The sequence below is a fragment of the Orycteropus afer genome, unplaced genomic scaffold (assembly GCF_000298275.1).
Source record: "Orycteropus afer afer isolate SDZICR_OR568_19922 unplaced genomic scaffold, OryAfe1.0 scaffold00079, whole genome shotgun sequence".
NCBI lineage: Eukaryota > Metazoa > Chordata > Mammalia > Tubulidentata > Orycteropodidae > Orycteropus > Orycteropus afer.
In genome coordinates this window covers 6,872,530-6,884,371 of record NW_006921666.1, presented here as the reverse complement: position 1 = coordinate 6,884,371, position 11,842 = coordinate 6,872,530, and the positions used below count along the sequence as shown (strand labels likewise).

The window sequence follows — 11,842 nt, the reverse complement described above, 5'->3', positions numbered from 1 at the left end:
AAAAAAAAAGAAGTCTACCAAATTTTTCTCAAACTCTAGTACAATCCATAACTGCAACTGGTCCCCAGAAGAGTATGAAGTAGTTTAAATTGTCCTCTTCCACACTGTACGAAAGAACTGCAATCATGAAAGAACCACTTGCTTTTGTTTACTCTCTCTACAACATCTTCAAAATTATTAAAGATTCATTCTAGGACCAAGACTCACATGCATTACAAGAGGCTGAAGGCAAAGGACCTACCACTGCGGCCAGTATCTTACTAGCATGAAATTTACCTCCAGAAATAGTGTGCAAAAGCCCACAGTCATGATATGGCCTCCACATGTCTATATTCCCTACTACCTTTAGGTGACACAAATACATTATTTATTTGGATATTCAGAAATCCAGGCAACTTGAACACTTACCATTCCAGTTTGGTAAACTCATATGAACTTCTGGGCATTCTAGTAGAACCTAGAATTTTTCTGAAAATCAACAGGTTTTCCCACCTATTCTTATGACTCTGCAGCTATTTAAGAGCCAAGCCATTGACTTTCCAAACAAACAAACAAACAAAACAAAACAAACCCCAACCACCCCTCTCCCCCCAGCATCATTACATAAACCAGTAGGTAGCTAAAATTAGGCATAGGAAACTGGGCCGAGCTCAGTGACTATCAAATCCACTGTCATTGAGTTGATTTTGACTCACAGCAACCCTGTAAGACAGTAGAAATGCCCCATCAGGTTTTCAAGGCTGGAAATCTTTACAGGACACTGCCTCATATCTTTATTTCACGGAGCAGCTGGTGGGTTCGAACCGCTGACCATTTGGTTAGCAGCCCAATGCTTTAACCACAGCACCACAGAGAACATCTTTCAGTGACTGACTAAACCAAACCAAACTCACTGCCTTCAAGTTGAGTCAGATCCAACTCACAGAGACCCCTCCTTCGGTTTCCAAGGCAGTATCACTATGGAAGTAGATTGCCCAATCTTCCTTCCGAGAAGTGGCTGGTGGGTTTGAATGCCAACCTTCTGGTTAGCAGTTAAATGCCTTAGGCACAATAGGCTGAAAAGATGGTTTTAATTTCCTTTAAAATGTTCTGATGCCAGATTACCTTGGAAAGTCATTTGGCTTCTCAAGAATTGAGCAGTCTCATTTCTTCTTCTTAAACTCTATTACAGAAATATGCTAAATAACTGCTTTCACCTACTATAACAGCACACCCTAAAAGGAGTCTTCTCTTCTCTTCTGATTGTTAAAAGATAGTTACAATATTTATCATAAAGCTTTTTAATAATTAAACAATAGTAATATCAAACCATAAGATCTGCTCATATGACATCAAGGAATGGGAAGTAATAAAGTTTTGTTTCTAGATAACAACTTCTGAAGAAAAGCAAAGTTCACAACTTGAAAAATAAGAGGGAAAGTGTTAATTGCAGGGCAGAGTAGCTGATGTCAAGAATATGTGAATACTCACACTGAAACTGTCAAGTAAGTGAGAACACAGGTTACTGGGAAAATAGACTCATTTAGAGTAGAATTTTTTTGGATCATTCTAGACAGTGGCTGCAAACCGGTTCTTGAGTAGATCCTGCTCGGAAGCCTGCCATTCCTTTATCAAAGATTCAAACTAATACTCTACCTACTTCAAAAGGAACTAACAAGCTTAGGCCAAACACTGGACAAATAAAGCAATTAAGAATAAAACAATAGAATTCACCTGGAAGAATAAACACATGGGTGCTATCAAGAACTTCAACTGAACAAATGGTATCTGCACAATTAATCTGACTCTAAGTTTTCTGGAAACCAAGATTAAAAGACTAAAGAGAAACATTGGGTTACACATCATCTGTTTTCTGGAAAAAAAAAAAGCTAAAAAATTTATCTTTAGAGACAATTTTCCTGGAACTAAACACAAGCAACAATTTATCAGGAAGACCTTGTAAAACGACCGTGACCAATATTCAACTCCACATTTTCAACCAGGGTCTTGCTGGAGATATATATACTGATCAAACAGATGCTTCCGGTGACCCTCCATAACGATGGATGGCACGACCTACTGCCGAGGTGGGATGAGAAGGAACTAGATGAATGCTACCATGCCCTGGTTCTCTGCCCTGGCCCTCAGCACTACCACTCCCCTCTCTATCTGAGCCTGCTCTCTGCTACTCACAGAATTCCCAGCCTTACTCTAAAGATGCAAGTAGGATGGGACTATTTTTGGCCACTTGCCGTTACCACAGTTGTGTTTAAAAAGGGGGGAGGGGGAGAAGAGGGCTGGGAAAAGAAGCCTTGAAAACATAGGATCTAGTCTACGGGAAGGAGCTCTGGTAGCATAGTGCCTAAGGCACTTGACTGCTAACCAGAAGGCTGGCGGTTCAAACCCACCAGCCACTCCTCGGAAGGAAGGTTGGGCAATCCTACTTCCGTAGTGATACTGCCTCGGCAACCCAAGGAGGGGTCGCTATGAGTTGCGGCTGACTCGACGGCAAATAACAACAACAACAACAACCGCCTCGGAAACCCAAGGAGGGGTTGCTATGAGTTGGGTCCGACTCGATGGTACCTAACAACAAGTCTAGGAGAAGATTGTGGTGCATATATGACAGTTGGTCGGGGTGGTGGGCCCATATACCTCATTTGGTAAGAGTTCACACGCGAATCTTGAGCCAAGGCCTCTATCACTCAAAGATAGGAAAAAGCAGAAAAGGACACCAAATCACTTAAAATGCTGTAGAAGTTGGAGACTAGAAAAACAGTAATGAAAATCATTTCAAAAGGATATCACAAGCCATCGATGTATCTCAATCAGGAAGAACATCGCCAACTCTGATAGCCTGTAGCTACACTTAACTGGCAGGCATAAAATGAATTTACCCTGATCTTTCAAACAAAAGCAAGTACAAAGTCTATCGATTACATTCCTGAAATCAAAAGATAACATCCAGACTTTACCCAGGATAAAGTCAATTTCAGAAAAGCCACAGTAGCATTTAGCAAGATCAAATTCTTTCAAATTTCTAGCACAATTCCGCAATGACACAGTACAGTACAGAAGTACTCCTTAAGCTAAAATGATCAAGATGACTGGAGGCTCTTTTCATAGAAGTGTTGAAAACTAAAAATGGAAAATTTCCAGGCATTGGTATGCTAGCTGAGTAGATGCTCTATTCTTGCTTCTATCAGCATTTGCTACATTAACTTAACAAAGGCAATACGTCATGCTTGTCAAAGGGGGTGATGTTGGGGAGGAGAAAAAGGGGGGAAAGAGAAGGAGGAAGGGAGGGGAATGAGGAAGAAAGACCAGTTGCTGCCCTGACAATACTACTGCAGGGGTGACGCCAGATCAAATATTTTTTTTCATACTGTTCCAAAGTTATTAACGGTAAAAAACCATCAGCGTGACCCTTTTGGGCACAAACAAAGCCTTGTTCTTTCTTAACAACTAGTCCCTTGATTTCCCACATGGTTATGCTGAACAATGAGGTCGGGGGCACAGGATAAGGCAGATGACATCAACCTCCCTCTAGTCAGAGCTTGTTTGGGAGCCCAAATTCTGGTTTGTGGCCAGCTGGCTGACTTCACAGAGGGCTCCACTGTCCAAGCTGTCAGGCTGCATGTGGACAGACGACAGCTCGAGATCAAAACCAGTCAGCAATTCAGTCGAGAAATATCTGAAGTTGCTGAACTCCCCCTAGTCACCTGTATAAATTTGTTCCCTCTTCCTAGAAACTAGATGTGGCTTCTTCAGAAGTCATCATAAAGCTATTGTGTAGCAATCTCAAATTCTAAGCAGTCCCTTGTTCTACCTCAATTCCAAACAGAGAAAGTTGTGGACAATTGTTCACTGAATAAGCAAGAAAAGAAATTTAACCAAAGTAACATCTTTTAACTTTTATGAAAAAGGAAAACACAGGTCAGGTTTCAATTTAAAGCTAGAATTTTTGTATATAATACAAAAGAAAGGTAATTTTAAAAACTATTAATGCTATTTTCTATTTTTAGTTTTCAACACTACCAATGGGTCTTCTGTACTGAGCCATATATTATTTCCTGACCTGTATCGAATGCGCTAGACAATAGTCACATCAAATACAAATTTAAAAGGGCCACGTTCTTCCCAACAGGAAAGGATTAGTCTGTAAGGGTCCATAAATCAAAACCAAACCAGTTGTCATCAAGTCAATTCCAACTAGTGGTAAGTCCGTGTGTTACAGGGTACAACCGCACTCCATAGAGTTTTCAAGGCTGTGACCTTTAGCAATCAGATTGCCAGGCCTTTCTTCCAGGGTGTTTCCAGGTGGGTTCAAACCACCAACCTTTTGGTAGTTGAGCACTTGACCAACTGTCCAGAGTCGTTACTAATAAAAAGGATGGCTATTTCTGGAAGATGAGCTCCAAGCATCCTATTCTTTCTCCCCTCCAACCTAGAATACCTTTCAATACAGGCACCAGAAACAATACACTTAAGGATAATAGTTACATACTGAAAACAATAGTATCTACACTATCTTTTCATACAGCTTTGGTGGAAAGAATTCAAAGCCAATGGTTTCTTGACTGCTAAATTGCATCTTCATAATTTTCAGACTTTACTTGTGATAAGCAAATGACTCAAGGCTGAGCTTATCAAATGCTGTTAGACTTTCCTATCTAAAAGCTAGTTGGCAAGGCTTGGGACCTAACTGTAGGTAACATTCAAATTAAAAAAAAATCTCATTTAGCAAAACGAATTGTGAGTTAGCAGTAGCATTTGTGAAAAATGGCAAAGAAAAAAAAACCACTAGCCCAAGTAGATTACAAACATAATAAATGACTTAGACTATTACCATCAGCCCCCCCCTTTCCCTTCTGGTGATGATTACAGCAACTCCTCACAATTTTTTTCCTTTCTGTAATCTATTCTAAAGTATAAATCACCCTTAGACAACAACTCATGGCACCCCCTAAAATTAATTCATCTAAAAAATTTCACTAATAAGCATCCTAAGTAACAAATAGTACCGGTTTCAATGAAAATGTGGTTTTCGATTCAAAATCAAGAGCACTAAGATTCTGAGTTTTGACAACAGGTTTACTACGGACCTGAAATAACGGGGAAACTTCCATATTCATGATGATGAACTGACAATGCGTGCTTCAATTCCGTGTAGCAAAGTCCCCGTATCTGAGACTAGTTAGCCTGCTTTAGCCTTATTTTGTGAAATGAATGTGGATGGAGGATAAGGGATTGACTCAATTGAAAATCTCAACACAAAATACATTCCAATGTAGACTGGAAACAGAAATCTTTGCAGCAGTTGCACCCACCGTTTCACTCCATTCATTCTCTCTCTGTTCAGAAAGGCCTTCTCTGCCCACTTAAATACTCTACCCTGTCGATCACTCTGTACCCTCATTTACTGCTGACTGTTCGTTACAATACTCATCACTACCTGGGATTGGAGTGTAAGTATTTTTTAAACTTATGTTTTCGTCTTAGCTCCCCACTAGGGCTTGAGGACTTAGTCTGCCTCGTTCATCCCTACATCCCTTGCTGGAACCAGGCCTGGCTCATATTGTTGTTAGGCGCCTTGAGTCGTTTTCAACTCGGAGTCACTCCATGTGACAGGAGAACTGCTGCACACGGTTCTCTAGGCTGTAATCTTATGGAAGCAGGTCACCAGGTCTTTCTGCTGTGGATCAGCTGGACGGGTTTCAATCACCAGCTTTCCCGTCAGCAGCTGAGTGCCAAACCATCTGCACCACCAGAGCCTGGCACATACTAAATATTAAATAAGAATCTATTGAATAAATGGGAGAATCACAAACAAAATACTCAAAATTCCTCTCATGAAGATATTCCTTACCTGGAATATGACACATAGGCCAGAGAAGACTCAGACTAGCAATTCAATTTCCATTCAGTCAAGAGGAAAGAAAAGAGGACCAAGACCTATGGAGTACCTTAATGGGCCCTACATAAGTAATCCTTCTTACTTAGTCCTTCTAAAAATTCTATGAAATCTACAGTCCCCATTTTATTTATGGGAACCAGGGAAAAGGAAGAAGAGGAAAATGATGATGAAAGTGGGGGGTTAAATAATCCCCCCTGACCATACACTATTAAGTGGTGGAACAGCTGTGACTTGAACCCAAATCTATCTGGCTCCAGATCCAGGCTCCTTGCACTGTACCACAGGGCTTTTCAGTAAGGAGAGATATTTAACTCCATTGTACAACATTGTCCACATAGTACATTAAACAAGAGACACAAAGATGAGTAAGAAGAAGTTCACAAAGCAGCAACCACAACAACACGCCTACAGCTACATGACCTTTCGGTTAGCAGCCAAGTGCTTAACCACCACAGCTCCTAATTCACAGCAACCACTAAACACCAAGCTCAGTCAGTCAGGTTTAGTACTACAGGAAATACCCAGTTCTCATCCTACCTCACCTCAAACCACAGCTGGGTGAACCTGGGGTGAGCATGTGACCAAAGAGAAGGCAGATCACAGGCTGATCAGAGATCCAGGATGTGGTCTGGAATATAAAAAGGAGCTGAACCAATCAGATTCTGCCTTGTGGAGTTGCAATGATACACAGGCAAAATCCTTGAGAGGGAGTGCTCAAAAAATAGGAAGCAGAGGAGTCCCTGAGTGCTGCAAAAAGTGACCACATTCAGCTGCTAACTGAAAGGTTGGAGGCTAGAGTCCACCCAGAGGTGCCTTGGAAGCAAGGCCTGGTGATTCCCTCCCCTCAAAAAAACCAGTCATTGAAACCCTACACAGGGTCACCATGAGTTAGAGTCAACTCGACAGCAACTTTTTTTTTTAAATAAGGAAGCAGAAAGCGAGTAAGTAGACACTATGAGAAAGAATGCAAACGATTATGGGCTAGATGTAGCTCACAAATGTGTTCTGTGGCCTGCACATGTATTACATTATTTTAAAATTACACTCAGCTTGTGGTCTCTAAAGGAGCTCTGGTGGTATAGTGGTTAAGGTATTTAGTTGCTAACCAAAAGCTCAGTGGTTTAAACCTACCAGCCACTCCATGGGAGAAAGATGAGGCAGTCTGCTTCCATAAAGATTACAGCCTTGGAAACCCTCTGGCCAGTTCTACTTTGTCCTACAGGGTCACTAGGAATTGGAATCAAGTCGATGGCAGTGGGTTCGGTTTGGTTTTGTGGTCCTTAAATACCATTCCCCACAAAAAGGAACCAGAAGTCACTGGAGGAATAGGTGCTTCCAGGTCAGGGGCTGGACATTTAAAAAATGAACTTGAGACATCCTGTGTCAGAAAACAAGAACGCTATCAAAGGCTAGTGGGATTATGTCAGAAAGATACAGAAGCCAACATGAAGGAGCCAAAGGGACAACCTGAGCATAAAGAATGCAGTTGACTGAAACACAGATTCTGAAAGTCAACAACAAAAGCTGTTTCATTATAATACTGAAAAACAAAACCCTCTTTAGGTGCCATTGGAAATGATAGCTGTCATTTACTATGAAAATTATCAATTAAAAGGAGTAAGTTCTACATTTATCCTCCCTTTCCTGTAAGAGGGGAGGTCTGGTGGTGTAATGCATAAGATAATTGACTACTAACTGGAAGGACAGTGGTTCAAACCCACCAGCTGCTCCGTGGAAGGAAGATGGGGCAATCTACTTCTGTAAAGATTTACCACCTTGGAAACCCAATGGGGGTCGCTATGAGTGGGAAACAACTCAATGGCAGTTGAGTTGTTTTTTTTTTTTTCTCTTTTCCCTTTATGAACTGTAAAATTTTAGGGTAATCAAATGGCCTTCATTAATGAATTCTTTTATTTTCCTCTTTTTTTCTTGTGGTGAAAACATACACACCAAAACATCCACTAACACAACTTCCAAATTTACAACTCAATGATATTTTTCAAGTAATGAATTATTTACAGAATAATTCTAGCTATAATACGGAAGGAGTAACAGACTAGAAAATTATTTCACAAACTTAATGAAAAATTAATTTCAGACGGTTGTTACTGGATCAATTCATAAATGAAAGACTGATGGGAAGGTATACAATAGGAGGCAGAATAAAGGCTCACCAAAGACATAATGGCTAAGACACTTTCCTGCTAACCAGACGGCTGGCGGTTCAAACCCACCAGCCACTCCTCGGAAGGAAGGTTGGGCAATCCTACTTCCGTAGTGATACTGCCTCGGAAACCCAAGGAGGGGTCGCTATGAGTCAGGTTTGACTTGACGGCACATAACAACAACAACAACAAAGACATCCACATCCTCTTTCCTAGAACCTATGAGGGTATTACCTCCAGGGCAAAAGAGATTTTTGTAGATGTTATTAAATTAAGGATCTTAAAATGGGGAGATTATCTTGGATTCGCTGATCTCAAAAATCACAAGGGTCCTTATAAGGGAAAGTAGGAGGCATGAGAGTCAGAGATGTGATGACCAAAGCAGAGGTCACAGAGACAGATATGAAGACGCCATACTGCTGGCTTTGAAGATAGAGGAAAAGGCTATGAGTTTGGCTGCTACCTGAAAGGTTGGAGGTTCCAGTCCACTCAGAGCCACGGGCAATCTTCAAAATCAGCTAATGAAAACCTTATGGAACATCATTTTACTCTCATACACATGGTCATCATGAGTCCTAGCTGACTCAACTGACAAGTGGTTTGGTTCTGTTTTCCAATAGTTTAAACAGAAATTAAGGATATCTCGTGGCATAGCCGAAGGCATTCGACTGCTAACCAAAAGGCTGGCGGTTCAAACCCACCAGCCACTCCTCGGAAGGAAGACTGAACAATTGACTTCTGTTGTTATTGTTGTTATGTGCTGTCGAGTCAGCCCCGACTCATAGCGACCCCTCCTTGGGTTTCCGAGGCAGTATCACTACGGAAGTAGATTGCCCAACCTTCCTTCCGAGGAGTGGCTGGTGGGTTTGAACCGCCAGCCGTCTGGTTAGCAGTCAAGTGCTTTAGCCACTATGCTACCAGAGATTTAAAAAAAAAAAACAAACTCGCTGCCATGGAGTGAATCTAACTCACAGTGACCCCTCCTTGGGTGTCTGAGGAGGAAAAGATTGCCCAATCTTCCTTCTGAGGAGTGGCTGGTGGGTTTGAACCACTAGCCTTCTGGTTAGCAGTCGAATGCCTTACATACTAGGCCACCAGAGCTCCCTCCATACATATACCACCTTGGAAACTCAAGGGGTCGCTATGAGTCAAATCCACTGGAAGGCAGTGACTTTTTGTGGTGATACAGTGCCTAAAGCATTTGACTAACCAGAAGGTTGGTGGTTCAAACCCACCAGCCACTCTGCAGAATGAAGATGGGGCAATCTACTTGTGTAAAGACTTCCTGTCTTGGAATCCCAACGGGTTGCTATGAGTCAGAATCAACTCCATGGCAGTGTTTAGTTTTTACTATTTTTAAAAAACCATAAATTACAGATACACTAGAAGCTCTGTTTAAAAGTAAAACTGTTTCCATTTACTCTAAGAAAAGGCTCATTCTGTTTATTAAAACAAAACACTGTGGTTATTGTGAATGAATTAAATTACCTGAAAAAAAATCAATCAAATCTTGACTGATAACAAATTATATTAACATATGAAAGAGCAAGCTAGGTTACCCTAACTGCAAATGGGACCAAACTGGCTTAAAGGTAGCAGCTGTCACCATCCAACACAGTTGAGATTCAGATAAAATTTAGCCAAGTCTACACTCTGGGGTACAAAAGAGAAAGAACTCAAAGGGAAAGAAGTAGAGACTGAGACCATTTCGTGACCAATTAATTAACTTTAATTAACCACAGGAATTACAAATTAAAGCAAGACGCGAATAAGATTGCAGCTCTTTGCCCTCCACATCCTAACTCCCAAAGTAGGAATCAATTCCACCTCCCAACACTTTCCAGTTCATTCCAATTCTCTGAGCCTCAGTTTCCTCTGTAAAATGGCGCTAAGGACACGTACTTTGTTTGCAGCGTGGTGCTACGAAGTAAATGGTAACGCCTGTAACGTAGCACAGGCCCTGCCACACCGCAGAAGCTCAATAAGTACAGGTCTTATTATCCACAGTAAGCTTTAGGACCTCCCATTACTTTTCTGCAGGTATCAGGGTCAGACGATGCCAATCGCTTCCTGCAAATTCCCAACATTCAAAGACTTCTTTAGAGAACCAAGTTACTGCTCAAGGTACTTCAAATTACAAGCATATGACCCAGGAAACGACCGAAACAAAGTCGAGGCCGCCCCATATCAGGGGTCACCACACCTCGTGGCCCTTCAGTGAGTTCCTAGACACTGACGACCAGCCCCGCCCTGAGAACGACAACGAACAGGGTGAGGGGGCGGTCTCGGCCGCACGCCCTTAACGCTCTCAGGAGGCCGAAGCACCCCTAGGCCTCCGCCTGCCCGACTCCCCCAGTGCCGGACTTCCCCTCGCCTCCGCCTGCAGTCTTCCCTCCTGGCCCCGCGCCGCCCAGTGCCGCACCTTGAGGTGAGTGCGCAGGCCGCCAGTGGCCCCAGACTGGTTGGTGATCTCATATGCGCCCGTCACCAGTAGGTCCTTGTGGATCTCTTCCCGGAGGCACTTGCGGGAATTAAGGGGCAGATGGAAGGAGATGGCGAGGACCGAGCTGGGGCCGAGCAGGAGCAAAATTAACAACGCCAACGGGCAAGGGCCGCGTTGGAACAGTAGGCCAGACAAACCAGACATGGTGCCGGAGACTTGTTCACCACCCGGGGCCTCAACCGCGCCGGAACCGGGAGGACCCATGTGACTCACCTCTGACCCGCCAGTGCCGCCAGCGCCATTTTGGAGGCTGGCAAATGAAAGAAACTATAGAGAATCTTTTGGAAGTCAATAAAGGATATGGCAACACGTGAGGATCACAAACTACAGGGGTTAGAGCAGCTTTAGTAGAGGCTGACTGCAAAAATGTGATTTTTGTGGAGCTTACTGACTTCCAAGTTGGCCATGGTATGTATGGGCAGCCCTGGAAGTAATTCTTCTTTAACTTCCGGAAGCTGTACCCGCGAGTTTTAAGGGCGGTGATACCATAGTAACCAAGCCCCAATAAGGAACAGCCACAAGGCCCTTCACTGGGCCCGCCCACTGGCCACCTAGGCGCGGAGACGGAGATACTAACTGAAGCTGTGCTGGCTTGCACTAATGGTTTTGCAACTACCCCCAGCTGCTTGATGTCTTGGTGCCAGCTAGGACGTTGGTACGCTTGAGAGGACCTTGAGAGACAGAGAGGAGAAACTCGGGAGGCTGAGCTGAAACATTCTAATATGGCTGTTGGGCGAGTGGGGACCAAAAAAACCCAAACTCACTGCCAAGTGGAATCCGACACATAGCGACCCCTGCTTGAGTTTCAGAGGCGATGTCACTAGGAAGTAGATTGCCAAACCTTCCTTCCGAGTGGGGACCGGTACCTAAGAAAATTAGGTATAGAGGTCACCTCGTGAATGTAAGCTGGGCAAACGTGCAGTTCATGCCCTGAGTGGGGTATTTGGGCTGGAGTAAGTATTTGGCCTCCTAAATGTGCACTTTATTTATGTAGCCAACATTGAGCGTCTGTTATACTAGGCTATGTTGTTGTTGTGTGCCATCCAGTCGGACCCGACTCATAGCGACCCCACCTTGGGTTTCCCAGGCAGTATTACTACGGAAGTAGATTGCCCAACCTTCCTTCCGAGGAGTGGCTGGTGGATTTGAACCACCAGCCTTCTAGTTAGCAATTAAGTGCCTTAGGCACTATGCTACCAGAGCGCCTATACTAGGTTATAGTGAAACTAAATTTGAATTTTGTATTTAAATTTAATAAAAACCGCCATGTTTTAGTTC

The 11,842-nt window shown here is 43.1% G+C and overlaps 1 protein-coding gene across 1 annotated transcript in view; it reads right to left on the bottom strand.

Annotated features, from left to right (window-relative positions):
• TMED10 (transmembrane p24 trafficking protein 10) overlaps nucleotides 1-10,768 on the bottom strand; it is a 27,473-nt gene extending 16,705 nt beyond the window's left edge. The window contains exon 1 of the mRNA XM_007941416.2: nucleotides 10,484-10,768. Within this exon, the coding sequence (XP_007939607.2) occupies nucleotides 10,484-10,768 (285 nt within the window). The remainder of the gene's footprint in view (nucleotides 1-10,483) is intronic.
• Between the last annotated feature and the right edge of the window lie 1,074 nt (nucleotides 10,769-11,842).